Here is a 19,371-nt window from a genome sequence, read left to right on the forward strand (position 1 = left end):
AACACATCAAAATCTTCACTCGAATCGATGCTTCACTCGATCGCGGCAAGAAAATCACGGAATTCGCTTGACTAAATCATTCTGACAAACTAACTGAATCGAAATTGTCCAACCGCAGTCTATATATCGAAGCGAATGAACTCCAAGAAAATCTATCTTGTTGGTTCAAGAATTCCTTTCCCTCCGTGAAAGGTCGGAACATAAAATAAAAAAGCATATTACTTAAACATTATAATTAGATAGCTACGGATGTGGAGGGACGCAAAAAGGATATCCTAAAGTTTGCATTATTATTTTGATCATTAGGACATAATTGACCTGTATTATGAAAATTCCATTTTGGGATGGCAGTCTCGGCGAAAAATTTCCATGCCTTGTAAATGAAACATGAAATTAGCGTGGCCGCAGGTGTTCCATTTCCCACATGACCAAAGAGCAACTGCAGGAATAATCAATTGAACCAATCCTTATAAATACGTTAAAGCATGTTTCGCGGTATTTTCGTTTGACATTTCGGACCCGGTCAACCTTGCCCTGCTAAATGCATGTATAAGGCTTCGTAAAAAAAAAAAAAATAAAATAAAAATGCTGCAGGATCCACGATCCTAGACGTCGAGGCGCCAGCGTCTCGTTTTACGGCGAGATTCGCAAGACGCGAGAAGAGACAATATTATTACTTTTTCCGTAAAGAAGAGAAGCAGACGATGACGGCGCCGTCGTTACTCGTTTCGTTGAAATTTGGCGCCGGTCGGTAAGTCCGTGGAATCTTTATTGCCGAATTGAATTACGGTTATTTCAACCCAACAAGGAAACTTCATACGGAATAATATGTTTTTACAGACTCACTGTGACAGGTCTGATTTCATTTTTCAGTGGTTAATTCAATGTTACCCATTTTTTGATTATCGTGAATATTCATGCAATGTTTTTAAATCGAATATCCAACGATGCTGACATAATGAGAAAAACATCGCTACACTGAGAGAAATTTTTAGTTCCGATTACCGCTCGGTCCTTAACTGTTTTCATTTTTTACCAAAATCGAAAATTATAGTTCTAGATAGAAAATGAAAATTAGTTTTCCAGCTGTTACCGGAAAGTCTAGTATCCGTTACTATATTTTCTTGCAAGTGTTGCGAAAATTTAACGCTCGTGCAACGATAAATTGACGTTAAAGCCTTGTTTAACTAAAAAAGTGGAGTAAACCGAAGAAACTGATTTTGCGTCGCAATTAATAAAACAGGATCGAAAATAGTGCAAAATGGTTACGCGTATCTCGTTTTTCGTAATTCCAACAACATTCTTTTCATTTTCAATTTCATATTCAATTCTCAATCGAACGAATGAACTTTATTCATTAACTATTTTGAAGTGATTTAAAATTTCATTCTACAAATTCACGAAAACAAATTTAACACTTGTTGAAAAATAAAAACAAAACATTGTTGCAGTAAATTTTTAAAGAATGGTCTTCACAACGAAATGTTTTATCATGGAGGAAGGAATTGGAACGATCGACTAGATTTTTCACCGATTTTGAAACGATTTGAAACAAAGGATGGATATTTGTTGAAAGCTTTTTTCTATAATACCAGTATTTATGAAAAAAAATTTTTTTTTTAATTCCATTGAGAGATTTTCGCGACTTGGGAAAATAATGATTTGCAGATTATGCAACGCGTGCACATCCGGTAATAAATTTAATAAAAAAAGAACGATTTTTGGCCAACCAGCTTTCTTGTAAGACCGGAATAAAATAATTCATTGATTTCGTGAAACGAGTCCGTTTCAGCAGTATCGTCGATTTCCATCGATCGTTGATATGCACAGGCACCTCATACAAGGTTATACCTGTGTAGTGTAATAAATACTTTATGTCACGAAACAGTTTTTCGCTCGGTATGTATATATATATATATATACACATATATATGGTCAATGCCTGCTAACAGCCTCAAACTTCCTCGTTTTCCTAGCATTCTACGTACAGTTAGAAAATCTAACCGGTGGAAAAAAATCTGCGATTAATTTCCACCCCAAATGTAGCCATTATAAATTTCTTTTGTTCCCCTCTTTGATCGTTGATATTTTAACCCTTTTGGAAAAAAATTCATTACGAAATTTTCGGACGAGGGATTTTTTTTTTGTTTTCTCAAGAGATGGAGTTTTTCAACAGATTCAATACTTGGCTGAAAAAAAAATATATTCAATACTGTCTCTTCGTTAAAGAATATTTCCAAGTCGAAAAAGTCCAGGTAAAGTGGTCAAAAAAAGTTGCGTGTAATTTTCGTGCTCATTTCTAATTTTACAGGCTATTTAAAATTAATTTTTCACGTGCATAAAAAAAAAAAAATATTCACCTTTCCAGAATAGCTTCAAAAATCATGAAAAAAAAAAATTTTTAAGCTCAGCATTTGTTAATAAATGCTTATAACTCTTGATATGAAGATAGTTTCGAAAAATTCTAGATAATATTCAGTTTCGAGAGGATGATAACGTTGTTGTTGTCGCAGTTGTTTTTGTCCAACTGTTTCTATCTGGAGGATAAAAACATAAAACTGTTAAAAAAAAATAAAAAATGTATTTTTTATACACATAAAAGAGATTTTGTTGGATTTATCGAATAAAGCGATAAAATATGTCGAAAGAAATGTTCCATTAATTCAAATAAATAATCATGCTTCAGTCTCTTTTTCTGAAACAAATGACAAATCTTTGAAGCAAGAAAAATATTTCTATCGTCATATTTTATCGCGATATTTGGTAAAATCAAAAAATCCTTTCTACGTTTGGGGGATTGTTAGAAAATTCTAGTAACTTTCTCATTCAGCTACCGTCACAACAACGGCTTGAATATCGCTACGATTACATCTGTAAATGTATCACAAAAAACTGCACCGCGAAAAGAATTTATTTACTGTAAACAAACGTATATTTCGATACGGTGAAAATAAGTGTATCGTTATTATTATGAAATTTTAGTTGATCCAAACATGATTAAGTTAACCGTTAAATAATTTCTGTCGATTGTTACTTGGCTCAATTAAAATTTTATAATTATAAAAAAAGAATTTTATTTGCCGTGTGCAGATATGTACGTTTGTTACTAATAAAAAAAACTCTTTTCTCAATGTATTTAATACGCTGCTCGTCTAGTTCACTAGATTGTTTGCACAAAATACCTTAATTTTTTTTTTTTTTTGCCTCGAACAACCATACAATTTTCGCTTCAATTACGGTGACAAATTAGTTGGATGAATATAATCAGATTTTTTCTAAAATCGATCATGTAAACGGGACCCTTAATTTGGGACTCACGCGTGATGTCGATGCTCGATGAATCTCCCGTGACGATCGTCAGCAATTCCATAAATGCCGGCGACTGCAGCCATGCCGAATTAAAATTACCCTCGCCAGCATAGATTTACACAAGCGGTTATCCTCGGCAAAATGACTGACGGGCAAATGACTTCAGATTCCGCATCAGTATCGTCATAAGGAGTAGCAGCAACAGCAACGTCATGCCGTGGCTGCAAACGGCATCTGATAACCGGAAGTAATTCCGGCACGCTCCGCAGCGATTCAGGCACTGCATGTCTTTCACCGAAGTAAAATAAACCTTCTGATACACGTAAATTTATATGCATGTGTGTACAGTTTTAGTCGATTTTAGTCCCTTTCATTTTACTCCTCGACGGCTCTTCCATGATTTCATCGGTAATTCGAATGTCAGCCCTGATAAAAAAGCGTCTTTTAACAAAAATTCGTCAATTTTTAATCACACCTGTACGATAGGTTCGAGTTGATTCTTCTGTGTGAACGAGGTATAACAAGAAGTTGTTACTAAAGATTGAGCTAATCTCGAAAAGTCGAAACGTCTCTGAGAGAATGAAGACTGTTGTTATGTAAGGTCACAAGGGCGGGGTTGAAGTTCAGAATTTAAAAAGTTCCGAAAGCACCTAATTCCGAATTATTCGGTGGCGAAACTTGAAGCGAAGAAATAAAAACCTTACGAAACAACAAAGTTTTGAATGTTCGGAAGCTCGACTGATCGGAGTTCCGAAATACTAGATTCTGAAAATTCAAGTTACGACAGAGCAAAGTTCCAAAAAATAAAGTTCCGGTAGAGCAAAATTCCGAACAATAAAGTTTCGGCTGAGTAAAATTCCGAATATTAAAATACACTCGCACAACGAGTGGGTATAAAAAATCAGAATGACCAGGATTCCTGACACAAAAATATCGAAAATCCAAATCAACGTGGTGAAATTTCACCAAGCCAGAAATTCATAAAACTGAAAATCTTCAATCATTCGGAAATTCGATGTTTCAGATTTTGAAATTTTTCAATTTTTGCACTCTCGGAACTTTGAACGTTGGATTTCGAACAATCCGAAACTTTGATGTTTCGTCAAAGTTTGATTTCTCTACTTCGAGTTTCGGCACAAAAAAATTCCACAAATTTGTTGCTTTGAGAACTTTTAAAATTCAGAATTTCAACCCCTCCCCCAAATTATAGTCTTCTTATATATTCAAATTAGTAAAAAGCAATTCTTCGCAACATTTTTTATGAAAACTAAACGATTATTTGACCACGTTTTTTCATCAATTGATCGGTTCATTTCGTTGTACCTAATCACTTGGCTAGAATCGAGTATAAGCTATCAGTGACGAGGAAAAAAGAGAGAAAATAAAAAAAAAAAAAACAGACACAAGATATCGAACGCTCGCGGTTACGCCAAATCAATGAAAACATCGAGACAACTGTGCTGTACTACGGAACGTTTCAAATAAATAATTCGTTCATGCACGTCCCTTCACTTCATACACGCGGCTGCGTAGCTTCAATGAAAAGGATGTACTTCTGTGTTATATGCATACGTGAAATAGAATTTCAACCGTTGCGGTAAATTTTTCATGTTTTATCCGATCTTTTCTTTTTTTTTTTTTTTTTGTTCGTTTGTTTTCTTGATAAAAAAAAACCTTGTCCCATTTATATAATTACTCCCTCGTTACGATTAAAATTTATTTCTGATACTATTTTGAGGTGGTTGGTTTTTGCAATAAAAAAAAAAAAAAAAACATTGAAGCCTTTTATCAAGTTTATTAGAACATCTATTTGAAAATACATAAATGTAAGGATGCTCTGTTTGATATCGTTTGAAAATATGTATTAACAAAATCTATTTCAATTTCTTCGATTTCTCTTTAAAATGGTTCATTTTATTTGAAAAATTATTTTCTACAAATTCACTGGGACACTTTTTTTTCTTCTATCGTGTTGGTATCATTAAATGTTTAGTTTTGGAATATTGTACTCGATAATAATTGTGACCAATAAATGATAACGTCGAATTGACTATTCAAAAAAAGAAAAAAAAAAAAAGAAAAACTTTTTCAGTGCATTTTTATCAAACAGTCTTCAGAATAAAATGATCGATCTAAAAATGAATTCGAACGAATCCGCAATACAATTTTCAACAATTTCACAGTGATCTCGACAGCAGCATCGACACTTGAGCTTTCGTTGATAACTCCGGTATTTTTCACTTATTTATATTGAAAAAAGATACTTGCAGCTCAAGTATACAAAAATTTCTATCTCACGATAAACCCAATGAGATGCATCGATTTGTAACCAACCATTATCCTCAAATCTACTCGGATTAAATTTTTCACCGTATACCGACAACCGAAGCTTTTCGACTAGATTCGATTAACGATCGAAGAGGAGAATAAAAAAAACGATTCTAAATCCCATTGCATTGTTTTTGAAAGCACTGGATTTCCGCAACTAAATATTTTCCAAAAAAAAAAAAAATGAAAAATATTACGATTAGAGTCGCTTTTCACCCTAGAACGGTAAAGTTGTTTTATTTATAATTTTTTCACCTCTTTCAGTGACGGGGGGCGTGAAAAAACTTCCCAATCTTGTAAATTCCATCTTTCGGGTACACCGTATCGTTAAACGTCTTACAGGGTCTCATTTTCTTCGTTTTTTTTTTTTTTTAAATAAAGAATCACGCGTGCCGAAACAACTTTTCACTCGAGTTCGAAAAAATTGGTCAAAAATTGACGAAGGGTTTTATCGTTGCAAAAAAAAAAAGAAACCATGCAGGCCAAAAAACTTTTTGCTAAAAACTTGGACAAAAAAGTGGTCAAAAATTGATTGACGTGTCTTGAGTAGTAAAAACGTTAAAGACTGTCCTCTTGCGGCGGTAAATTTGAATTCGCGTCAGGTGTTTTTTTAACCACCCTCCGTTACCGTTCCGGGGTTAATTCTCCTCTGGTACGGTTAATCGGTGCTTTAAAGCTCCCGGCGAGTACTTTGATCCTGATCCCGATCCTGATCCTGATCCCGTTTGGATCTACGAGGCGTGAGGAACGTCACGCGTCTGCAATGAAACGATTATTATCATCCGCGAGAGAATTATACGGGATAATAGGACGTGCATCAGCCGCATGTCGATGCGACTGCTTCTGGATGGTAGATCCATACAGGCATAGTTATAGGCGGTTTATAATGGGCGCACGTTGCGTGAGTTACACGTTGTATACCATACGAGTGACTCCGTTGGTCCGTTGAAATTTGCAAACTCGAGCGTATTTTCCACGTAAGCGCTCGTCGATTCGATCGTCACACTTTCCCAGGATATCATAATAAAAACTCCACGCGACTCGATGGTGACTTTTTCATGTACAAAACCCGTCGCTATTGTTACTTATTACCGACTATACTCCACCCTTCTTTCTCACTCTATCATCGTCACTTTTTCATTTATAATTTATTCATACGTTTATATTTATCCCCTCACTTTGCCACACACCGATGCGCACAAAAACTACGAACCGGCACTTCACCCCGACGATAAACGCCGCGCGGTGAAACACTTGAGCGGAAAAAAAACCATAAAAAAAAAAAAATTGACGAAAATTTATCAAACTCGAAAGAAATGTCGAACGTTTTGAATTAACACTTCATTAAAATCCACTCGATACGATACACCAACGATTAATCGTCATTGAGAATTCGATTTATTCATCGAAAATCGTGGTAAAGTAAAAACAGGGGAAAAAAAAATGTTTCCCCATCGTCAAACATTGTCGGTGAGAAATCCAATTTTTGATTTGCTTATTATTTTTTCTTTGTTACTTTTCTTTTCCAAGTTACCGCTCAATCACCGTACAAAATCACAAACTAATTATTGTTACACCGTCCGTTGTTAAAAAAAAAAAAATCATTGAATCTACGACGTTGATTTTTGCGCGATTTTTGTACGAAAAATTGGGGAAAATTTCCAACAGATCGACAACAAATATCTAATTTTTTTATTTTCTCTTCTTAATTTTTTTTTTTTTTTATTTTTTTTTTATCGTTTTGTTTCGTTTCCCTTATCTTTCACACACGCACGACGACGACGTAACTCCGGCACACACTGAAATACACCCGGAATACGAAGTTTCATCGAGGAACCGGAGGTGGCTCGCAATCAGCGACGACGTCTGCTGGTCCCTCGGTCACAATGCGACGCGACGCTGCTCGCCGCGTCACCCTCGAGGCGCGTGCCTCTTTCATCCACCCCCGAACCCCGCCAGATGGCCAGAGTACGCCACCGTAGGTGGTTTAAGGCACTAGCGTGCACGAGGATTTGGGACGAGAAAAAAAAAGAAAAGACTTTTTTTTTTACCTTGTGTTTTTCTTTTTTTTTTTTTTTTCTTGAAACTTGAATTTTTTGATATTCGGGGGCGATGAAAAATAACTTCCTCTTGTTTTTTCTCTCTCGAAACAGAGAAACGGGAAGTCAAATCAAAGAAAAAAAAAAAAAAAAAAGGTAAAAACAATACCGTTCTAGGGTGAAAAACGACTCTAATCGCAATATTTTTCTTCTTTTCCTTTTTTTTTGAAAATATTTAGGTGCGGGATTCCAGTGTTTTCAAAAACAATGCAATGGCATTTAGAATCGGTTTTTTATTCTCATCTTCGATCGTTGATCGAACCGAGTCGAAAAGCTTCGGTTGTCGGTATACGGTGAAAAATTTAATCGGAGTAGATTTGAGGATAATGGTTGGTTACAAATCGATGCATCTCATTGGGTTTATCATGAGATAGAAATTTTTGTATACTTGAGCTGCAAGTATCTTTTTTCAATATAAATAAGTTAAAAATACCGGAGTTATCAACGAAAGCTTAAGTGTCGATGCTGCTTTCGAGATCACTGTGAAATTGTTGAAAATCGGATTGTGGATTCGATCGAATTGATTTTTAGATTGATCATTTTTTTTTTTACTACTTTTTTTTACCTTGTTTTTTTTTCGTTCCGACTTCCCGTTTCTCTCTGTTTCGAGAGAGAAAATACAAAAGGAAGTTACTTTCCATCGCCCCCGAAAATCAAAAATTCAAGTTTTCACTGGATATTCACGTTTTGAAGCTTAGAGAATCATCTCGAAATATTTTCGGACAGACGCCTCTGTGTGTGATCAATTTTTTTATTCGACGATATGTGGAGAACGAGTTACGAGATTTTAATGATTTTGGTCTGAACCGACGCGGCTTTTCCAAGCTTGGAACTAATCAGATTTTGGGTTTGATCGCTTCGGTACCTTGTCATTTATTGAAATAGTAAAATTTCAAAAAAACGTATAAAAATGATAATGGGTTGAGAATGGATGAATGGATTTGAATGAAAATTAGCACCGTGACGATTTTTGGATCGCTTATCACACTGAGAGAAATTTTTAGTTCCAACTGGAAGTTTGAGGGCTGCCTCATGGACAGTCTAAAGCCACCTGTATTTTTCTTTTTAAATTTTTTTACAGTTGGATTTTTGAACACAGTTAGTAGGTACAAGGTTTTATAGAGCTTCAGTTTCTATTTAGATTGAAAAATATCAATGTACAATGGACTTATAGTCGATACAAAAAATTATATATTCAATTATCAGTTAGCACAATAAATCTATTCGCCCGATTTATTTGAAATTTAGACTGATTCAGTTAATATTAACATGTTTTCATAAGATAATCGGGTGACTTAAAAAAAAAAAAATGTTCGTAATAACAAATGATTGAGTTCGTTGTTATATTTTTTCACCAAATCACCAGTTTCACAATTCTTCTAAACATTTTTCTTCAAAGTTTCCGGCCATACATTAAGAAAATGTTATAATCAAGATATCTGTTCAAATTTTAATTCAATTGGACGAACATCTTTTTTGTATTATTAATATTCTCATTGTCAATTGATAGTTTTTGCTTGAAGAAAAAAAAAAAAAAAAAAAACGAAACTCCGTTACAACTTTGTACTTTATAACTGTGTGTACAAATCCGACCTCGTACTTTTAATATCCTTAAACGAAATAAAAAATTTGTGGAAAATCGACGTATATTTTGGTACAAATCATTATTTCGGTACTTTCTTTGCAAAATGTAACGATATAGCGAGCATGAGCTGTCAATATCGAAATATCCAAGATCTTAATGTTCCTGGTTATAAAATTGATGAAGCTTTGTTTGCCTGGATTTGCATGGTAAGCTGGATGTCAAGAAATTCGATCAGCTGTTTAGACACGTATCTTAATATTTCAATGAATGATTAAGTATGGAAATTTAAATATTTGCTCGTTATCTAAAATTGTTTTCATTCTTACTACTGTTTGTATCGGAAAACGATGTTTCGTTACATCGAATTTACCGACTGAGAAAAATTTTTGCAGAAAATCGATATCAAATTTTCGGTACCGAAACATTTCCATTCATACATATATTACAAAATATAGTTTTATAATTTTGAAATCATCGCGTATTGAATATTATCAAAATCTTTTCACTTCAGAGAATTATTTCTTAGTTTCGGATAAGAATTTATACTTACAAAGAAGGGAAGACGCACATTTTTCATTTCCATAATTTCAATGTTAAATTCAGTGAATTTCAGAATACTTTTCTTCGAGTGGAACAATTTGGAAATCAGAGAACGAAAAAATCGAGACACGAAATTTTCTTCAACTAGATCGTTTAAATGTTGAATAAATTGTTTCTTCTGAATTTCAGATTCTTGTGTATTTCAGATTTTCTAATCGACTCGTTTCCGAAATCAAGCCAAAAGTTTGTCAAAAATTGAAAAATCGAATTTTTCGGAATACAGAGGTAAAAAAAAGTAACGCGATTCACAAATTTTTCAACCACATTATTCGAATGTAAAATAAATTTTGTCTTGATAAGTTAAGATTATTTCAAAATTGAGATTTTTCCATCCGGTCGTTTCCGAAATCATCTCCATATCACCTAGAAAAACCTATTCCGGGAGGCAAATAAATTTTTATAGCTGTATTATATACATATGATTAACCTACTAAAACTTGAGTGACAGAAAATAGACTTAATTCAATTGGAAGAAACTTTTTATCGTAGACTAATCAAACTAAACTATGTCAACAAAGCATAAAATTGTGAGGATAAAGAAACTCCATTCATTCAAGCAAACATTTGTATAATATATCAAATAGAATTCCCACAAGTAGGTTCATACATCTACGATAAAAAAAAATTCAAATACTCTACGTTTATTTCATTTCTGTCTTTCATAATTTTATTTCACGTGTGAAAAGCGAATAATTGACAGTTATATACCGATATAATCGTGTGTACGTGAATCAAATCTCGTTCAATTGGATTAGTTAAATATTTCAATCAATTTCTCGCAGGAAAAAATATCATTTCATTCTCTGTTCCCATTTTTTTTTTTTTTTTTTTTTTTCAATTTTTCTCCAGTGTTTATTCCATTAACTTTATTGCCAACAGTGAAAAATGTACTTGTTTAACGAAACATCAAAGTTTCAAACGTGCAAAATTCCAAAAAGACTTAACTCCGATAAGTCAAAGTTTCGAAAGTGCAAAAATTAGAAAATTAAAAATTCTGAAACATCAAAATTCCGAATGATCCAAGATTTTCAGTTCCGTGAATTTACGGCTTTGTGAAATTTCACCACGTCGATCTTTCTTTCTTTTGGATTTTCGATGTTTTTGTGTTCGGAATCCTGGTCAATCTGATTTTTGGTCTTTCTAATTTTTTACAGCCACTCGCTGAGTGAGTATATTTTAATTGTGGGAATTTTACTCTATCGAAAGTTTATTGTTCGGAACTTTGCTCTATCGTAATTTGAATTTTCGGAATCTTGCATTTCGTAACTTTAAGCCTTTGGGTCTCCAACCATTTGAAACTTTGTTATTTCGTAAAAATTTGACTTCTTTATTGAAGAACTTGAAAATTTCGCCATCAAATAATTCGAAATTGGACGCTCTCTGAACTTTTTAAATTCGGAGCTTGAACTCCGCCCCGTTGAAACAACAAAAAAGCATGAAACGAATGGTTTCTATGTAAACCAGCAATCTTAAAATTACATCTCAAAGTAAGTCTTCGTATTTTTCCCTGACATCGGAAAGCCAATTCTGAGACAAAAGCGCGAACTCCGAGGGAAAAAATTTACACAAAGTCCGCTGTAATTAATCCTCGCTTTAGACACAAAATCAAAAACGTTTCATTTCCATTCTCCAACGCATGATAAATATCAATACCGGACGATTGCTAGTTGAGTTGATACACATTCGTCATTTGAAATATCACTTCTACGTCATGGACTTTACGAACTCGACAGCTTCCGATTATCCGATCCGTAGCAAAGCGATTTGAACGCTTTATCTGTTCACAGAAGCATTTCTAGTATTCCGAAAACTTATCTCCTTTGATGTATTCTCTGGAGAAATGATCCGTTTTGTGGTTTGAGACAATAAACTGTCGATTGCCGGTTAAATGTGTTTCAATATTTGTTATATAATACAATTTACGAATACAGAATGAATTACGCGGAGTATAAAATTTAGTGATTCGAAGTAAATTTCATTCGATTTATACAAAGATTTAATTAAATTTAAATTAAATGATATTTGGTTTGATATTAGTGAAGAAGCCAACACTTGTCAGGATATTTTTAGCAAGAAAATAAAACGCGAATCTCGTGTCGAGAGATAAATTTTGTTGTTTCAAATTCAAATAACTCATTGACATTAACGAAACTCTAGTTTCTTAATATGCCTTCATTAATCCACGATTGATTACGACGAAAAAACGTGTTCTGAATTTTATCCATTTGAAAATTTGAAAGGGGAATTTTTTTGAAATTTTCTAACTGTAGAACAGATTTAGATAAAAATTTCGTTTCAAGTTGAGAAATTAAAATGCTAGGCGTAAAAAGTAATACGAATACAACGAACATCGTCCAAAGTATTTTCTGAAATAAAATGAGTGATAAAAACTCGCGTCTTTTCGTCAAGTAAGCAGGACTTTTATCCTGTAGTTACTTGAAGTGAAAGTCAAGAAATTATACAATATTGGCAAGTCACAAAGTATGATTCAGAAATATTTACCAATCGATTTTGTTTACATCTCTACCGTATTATTTCAGTATTAAGAGACCGCAAAATAGAAAATAAAAACCATCAAACTCGATGAATAAAAATTTGTGATACACATTTTCTGCGGCGTGAACCGAATATTTTAAAACGAATATTGAAATGTCTCGAAATTTATACAGGACAGAAATATTCCGAATGAGTTCGTTTTTTCAGCTTATTGAAAAAAAAAAAGATGTATGTATATATATTTTACAAACAATTCAAAATTTGATCAGTTTTTTTCAGCGATGTCAGGTTGAACAAAATTATCTGAGCGTCAATTGTTGGTTTTTCATCTCAGGTTTAAATGCATGCATTAAAAATTAGGAAAATTTTGTCCATTACAAAAATCTCGAATTCAAAACTTAAGATATGCGAAATTTCAATCATATCCGCAGATTTTTTTTACCCAGTCTAATAACGATGTGTGCACTCAGAGAAATTTTAAGTTCCGGTTACCGCTCAGTCCTCAACTATTTTCATTTTTTACCGCAATCGAAAAATATAGTTCTAGGTAGAAAATGAAAATTAGTTTTCTATCTGTTACCGGAAAGTCTAGTATCCGTTACTATTCTTTCTCATTACGATCACTGTTACTATACTTTCTTGCAACTGTTGCGAAAATTTAATGCTCGTGCAAGAATAAATTGACGTTAAAGCCTTGTTTAACTAAAAAAGTAGAGTAAACCTCACAAACTGATTTTGCGTTGCAATTACCAAAAAAGGATCGACAATAGCGCAAAATGTTTACGCGTACCTCGTTTTTCCTAATTCAAACAATATTCAAACAGTTTTTTCCACGATACCTGTTTTATTCAATTTTTCTAGTTACTGTTACAAATAAATTTTTCTCAGTGTGTATAATTTTTATTATGATCAGTCGAACAGCGCGATGTTTGGTTTACATGATGTGAATTGGCGCGAGTGAATCCGCCGTGGCAATAAATTTCAACGCCCACACTTGGCGTGATGGATTATACATATATATATGGATGTGTATGTATATGTATATCTACTTTTTGCAATACCAACCGCGATGTTAATTCCAAACGTCCGTCACTCCCGCATCCACCGAGAAAATAGTTGGCGTAACGCGTCGCAAGATTTGAAAAGTGGATACCGCGAGTGAGAAAAAAAATTCATGTCAGTACTGAAGACGAATCAAATATTCCTCCGTCAGCTGAAATCATGACGACGTGAAATAAGAAACAAGAAACCTTTAACGCGAGTCCGAATTCGAGATTATTTGCTTACATATCTAATTTTTCGTATCCACATCTACGGATTAATTTTTCATTCTGATCACTGTGCAGTGTTCGATTCTTCTCATTTTTCAAAATGATCGGAAAATAAAATTCTAACCAGAAAATGAAAACGAGTTTTACATCTGCGATCAGAAAATTTTATAATACTACTTTCTTATTCTTCATTCTCTTTTTTCTTTTTCACATGATCAGAAGTACTATATTTTCTTGAAACTGTTGTTTAACTAAAAAAATATACTAGAATAAACGAACAGATTTTCCATTGCAATATGATTATAAAATTTAGTATCACCAACTCTGATCATTATGTTAGAATTGCTTACTTTAACAACATCTTCTTACGATTCCGCCAATATGTTTACAATTTTATTGTAACGACGACGTTTTTATTTAATTCAATTTTATAAATACTGTAAGAATGAAAATTTTCCTCCGCATCCAGTTTCGGATAATGAGAAACAATTAGGAGTCTGGACGTTGTTTCGAAAGTAACGTACGAGCTTTTCTCTTTTTCTCTTTCTCGGTTCCTTGTCTCTCTCTCTCTTTCTCTCCGCGATTATCCCACATTTAAAAGCTCTCATTAAAGGCTCACGTGTTAAACTTCGTCATTTCCGCAAGCAGCCCCTGCATTAGTAGATAATTCTGCTGCCGTTCGGAAAACGTGTTTTGTAAAATAGCGCAGTCCACAAGGTGTCGTTAAATTCAATTCAAATCGTTAGGGGTGGTAGTTTTTTTATCGATTTCGTTACGCGCTGCGGTAAGTCGTTACGAAAAATCGTCTAGCGATTTTTACTACCCGTAGAATCGATCGGAAAATGGTCAAGAAGTAAACGTGGAGTGACTCGCTTTGCTCCGTTTCGTATGGCAAACAGGTTACCTTCTTATTCTCCATCTTCCTCTCCACAAAATTATTTCCCTGAAGAAACTTTCAATCCCTGAAACTTGTCTCATGATTGCACAAAACAGTGAAAAATTAACGACTGTGAAAAGAATTAAAAATATTTCTCTCCTCTTATATACGAATAAAAAAATAAAAATAAATAACGTCCTATACATCGTCAAGGTACTTTATCCAGCCTTACAGCGAGGTTTAATCTACCGTTCAGTTCTGTTCAATACCCAGAGTTTCGCCGGTGAACTTTGACCTGGAACATCATGCCTACACCGCATTTGGCTGCTGCGGCATCCCGATTCGTATATATGACCGCAAAGCTCAATGCAATTATAGGGACTAAATGGTTGGTTTAAGGCCGCGGCTAAGGTTCTATGTGGATGTAAAACATATCAGCCATTCCGTGCCAAGTCTAGCCGTATGATAGATTTTTTTTAATCGTGTGTGAATCGATGGTTTCCAGATTTAAAAAAGAATGGGACGCCAGTTTTTATATTTTTTTTTTGGGGGGGGGGTTTCAATTTTTCATCTTAATAATCCTAACATAATTAGTTATCAGTTTTTTTTTTTTTTTTGTGGATTAATTTTTCTAGGGATTTGTCGAAATTTAACGATAAAACTGAATGATTTAAATCACTCTGATGTGAATAGAAAAATCTTAACTCCCATTTCCATTCCGTTTTTAAAATCATTGATCCGCAAATGAAAAAAAATTGCGCAGTGTTTTTCTAAAACCGAATTATAATCGTTTTTGAATTGATTTTGATGATTTAGTGATTTGTAACAAAGAAAAAAGGGTGAAGACTGTTGAAAACAGAATTTGAAAAACAGGTTTTATGGTTCTTGGGATAAGGACTCTTACTTTCATATAACCTGGACGAAAAATATTTATAAAAAAAGACAAATATTGAAACATCAAAATTCAACTACAAATAGCTCAGTTTTTCAAGTATTACGCAACTATTTTTTTACTGTAAATCATTTCAATTTGTTATTATACAATCAAAATTTGTATACATATTTGGGCAACATTGAACTTCATTCTAATATTTTTTATCTGTAATAATAATGGTTTCTAAAGCTGCTATAGCCGATCTCCAGGAGCACCTCTAAAAAAAGGCTTCTTGCTGAACTGAGAAAACGAAAAAGATTGAATTTATTGAAAGTATTATCTGGTGCTTAACCAAAGGTATAAAAAGAATATTAATTTTCGACCAAACGATGCCTTCTCAAAACAAAAATTCGACTTCCCGTTAAAAAATCTCGCTTCAATTTGTTTATAAAATGGAAAATTTTTACGAATGAAAAAAAAATCTTCGATCAAGGACAAAAGAATATATTCATAAAGCTTGTGCAAAAATTTGAGACTGATCGGTTCAGCCGTTTTCAAGAAATCTTGCTGACCGACTTTGAAAACACAGTTTTGAGAAAATCGTGTTCAAAGTTTCAAAAGCACTTTCAAACGCTTCAGGGCGTCTTTGCACTGAAAAAAATTTCAATTGTTGTAGTAACTCGAAAAATTCAGTAAATCAGGTATCGTTAAAAAAAACTGTTTGAATATTGTTGGAATTACGAAAAACGTGAAATTTTTCGTTTACATACTTGAATATATGTTTGTTACGAAAATGGAATTTGAAAAAAAAAAAAAAATATTGTTTCAAAAAAAATCCAGTCTTCGTATAAACCCCTCGAGTTTACGCGATCGCAATTGAACCGTGACAATCACGAAACAATTATAGGTACATATAACGGTGCTAATGTTTTCCCCGTCCATTCGACGGGTCGATATATTCCCTCGTATCAAACAATGCTAGTTGCAGGTGGTCTATTACACGCTAGTCTCATTATGCAGGCGTGTTCGGAGATGACATCGAGCCAAGGGTTGACGGAGCACTGCATGCGGGGGTGTTAAGTAGACTGTTGAGTAATAATACTCCGTGGGTGCGATTCTCACTCGACAGCGCGAGCTATTGAGACTGTTTAATCAAATCACTATATCCTCCGTTTCAGAATTTAGGTGTAGGTAATCCAGATTTTCCACGGGTATAGTATTCCTGAGTCCATATCGTTTTCCGTGCATCGGTGAAACACGGAGTGGAGCGAAAGTTAACCCTTTAAGTCGCACGTTTTTCAACTCAATCCTTTGGCCCGCATTTTATTGCTCGGTGGTTTCTCGGGTCAACGATTACGAATCTCAGGTCTGAATTTGAATGCATCGCCATGCTGGATCCGCCATCTTGGATTTGAAAATTATCAAATTCTGACTTAAAATTCGTAATCAGCGACCCCAAAAACCCCCGAGTAACACGTTTCTGCCAAAATCATCGAATTTCGATAGTTTTTTCGATTTGACAACCGCCATCTTGGATCCGCCATCTTGGATTTGTAAATTATCAAATTCTGACTTCAGATTCGTAATCAGCGACCCCAAAAACCCCCGAGTAACACGTTTCTGCCAAAATCATCGAATTTTGATAGTTTTTTCGATTAGACAACCGCCATATTGGGTCCGCCATCTTGGATTTGAAAATTATCAAATTCAGACTTCAAATTCGTAATCAGCGACCCCAAAAACCCCCGAGTAACACGTTTCTGCCAAAATCATCGAATTTTGATAGTTTTTTCGATTAGACAACCGCCATATTGGGTCCGCCATCTTGGATTTGAAAATTATCAAATTCAGACTTCAGATTCGTAATCAGCGACCCCAAAAACCCCCGAGTAACACGTTTCTGCCAAAATCATCGAATTTTGATAGTTTTTTCGATTAGACAACCGCCATATTGGGTCCGCCATCTTGGATTTGAAAATTATCAAATTCTGACTTCAAATTCGTAATCAGCGACCCCAAAAACCCCCGAGTAACACGTTTCTGCCAAAATCATCGAATTTCGATAGTTTTTTCGATTTGACAACCGCCATCTTGGATCCGCCATCTTGGATTTGTAAATTATCAAATTCCGACTGCAGATTCGTGATCAGCGACCCCAATAATTCCCGAAGAATAAAAATTCAGGCTAAAATATTGCGTGGAAAAATGGGTGATTGAAAAGGCAGACTCGTATGTGTTTGTTATTCCAAAACTTATACTACCATAACCTAAAAATTTGTGGAAGAATATTTTGTACGAATTATAGTAGCGGTTTTCAAAATGTCTCCAAAATCTCCCCTCAAATCCTATCGAGATCACAAAACAGCGAATGGCTAATAAACCGAAATATTCAAGAGTAGCGAAAATTTTTCAAGCAAACAACTTCACCTCTCAATGTAATTAAAAATTCTATGTAATTAAGCGTGTAGCCTGTAATTAAAATTCGATTGAAAAGGAAATTGTAATTAAGTAATGCTCGAAACTGTTTCTATTACTTTGTCGGAGTGTTGTTTTATTCGTCTTCGCTGTTATTATATAGTAATCAATATTTCCATTAAATTATTAACATAGAAATAAAAGAAAGAAAAAAGAAGCGAAACGTTGAGTGAAACTGCGAGGGCATTTTACCAAGATGTTGTTTTTTTTGTTGCCATGTAAGAGCTATTTATTTTGATACAGCTTATCCAGCAGTGCCAAGTTGAATCCGAATCGGCTCTTTTGTACGAGGAAAGAAAAATTCTTGACTCGTTTTCGACGCGAAGAAAAAAGAAACAAACACGTAGCCTTAAAAACGAAAGCTTCTAAGGTCAAATGAGAAAAGTAAGATATTCTTTTCGATCGATTGAACTGAACAGTAAAATTTTGAAATCGCGATATTCCTTTAGTGTGAATCAGGGTTGCAAATTTTTTAATGAAAAAGTGATGCATTAACCATTACTTTTTCAATTCATAATGGAAATAATTTTCATCGCAACATTAAATTTAATGTAGTGGAAATAATTTCCATTAAAACGTTAAATTTAATGTTTTATTGGGAATAATTTCCATTAAATCATTCAATTTAATGCTGTAATGGAAATTATTTCCATTATGAATTGAAAAAGTAATGGTTAATGCATTACTTTTTCATTAAAAAATTTGCAACCCTGCCCCGAAACAAACAAACGAAGATTTGAAACTGGTTAATAGTCCGCTCTCCCTTTGTCTGCAGCATAATGGAAAAGTGTTCCACTTTGAAACGCTTAAGCTAGACGTGCCTCCTTGTTTAACATACCTTCTCGAGATGAGAAGCACTCGAGCAAAAGCAGAGATTACACGATTCTCCGAATAGGTGCACATATTGTATGTGGCTACTCCGAGCAGCGGTAAAGTGATTAGGAAATCGTCTTACCTGTGGCAACGTGAAAAATGAGACTAATCAATTTCGCGTTAAGTTTAGCTCTCATTAGCACCGAGGGGTTGAAGTAAGAACGGCTCGAATCCGGCGAAATTTCATGGACGATAAGGATAAAATCAATCGAATCAAAAGGTTGGGAGAAAAGATAAAACCGTTTGAGAAATCCCTACGGATTTTATTTTCATCAATGACGTTCAACGCGAATGGAATAACAGTTGGTATTAGATACCTTAAACTGATTTCTTCCCTTCTAAGAAACAACCAGAAAATGCTTATCGTCTTCAATATTTTATCGCAACGATTATAAGGAGACGAAAAAAAAAATTATAAATAGGGTTCTAAGACTGTAAAAATTTTTGCTTCGTAACGGAAAAAGAATCACCCGATTAACAGAAAAATTAACTATTTCGCAATTGTTGCAGCGAGTTATAAAAAAAAAAAAACGATTCCCAAAATGATGAACTGGGTTGTATGCAAACGAAATATCTGAAAAACA

At 34.1% G+C, this 19,371-nt stretch overlaps 1 protein-coding gene across 10 annotated transcripts in view; it reads right to left on the reverse strand.

Annotated features, from left to right (window-relative positions):
* Nucleotides 1-19,371, reverse strand: part of shaker (potassium voltage-gated channel protein Shaker) — a 261,818-nt gene that overhangs the window by 78,690 nt on the left and 163,757 nt on the right. Inside the window, exon 1 of one of the 10 annotated variants that reach the window (XM_046635190.2) lies at nt 3,319-3,755. The exons of the other annotated variants lie outside the window; for them this stretch is intronic. Within the exon in view, the coding sequence (XP_046491146.1) occupies nt 3,319-3,392 (74 nt within the window). The 5' untranslated portion in view covers nt 3,393-3,755. Of the gene's footprint in view, nt 1-3,318; nt 3,756-19,371 lie in introns of those variants that run through there. 10 annotated transcript variants of the gene reach the window in all.

Source organism: Neodiprion pinetum, chromosome 7 (genome assembly GCF_021155775.2).
Source record: "Neodiprion pinetum isolate iyNeoPine1 chromosome 7, iyNeoPine1.2, whole genome shotgun sequence".
Classification (NCBI taxonomy): domain Eukaryota; kingdom Metazoa; phylum Arthropoda; class Insecta; order Hymenoptera; family Diprionidae; genus Neodiprion; species Neodiprion pinetum.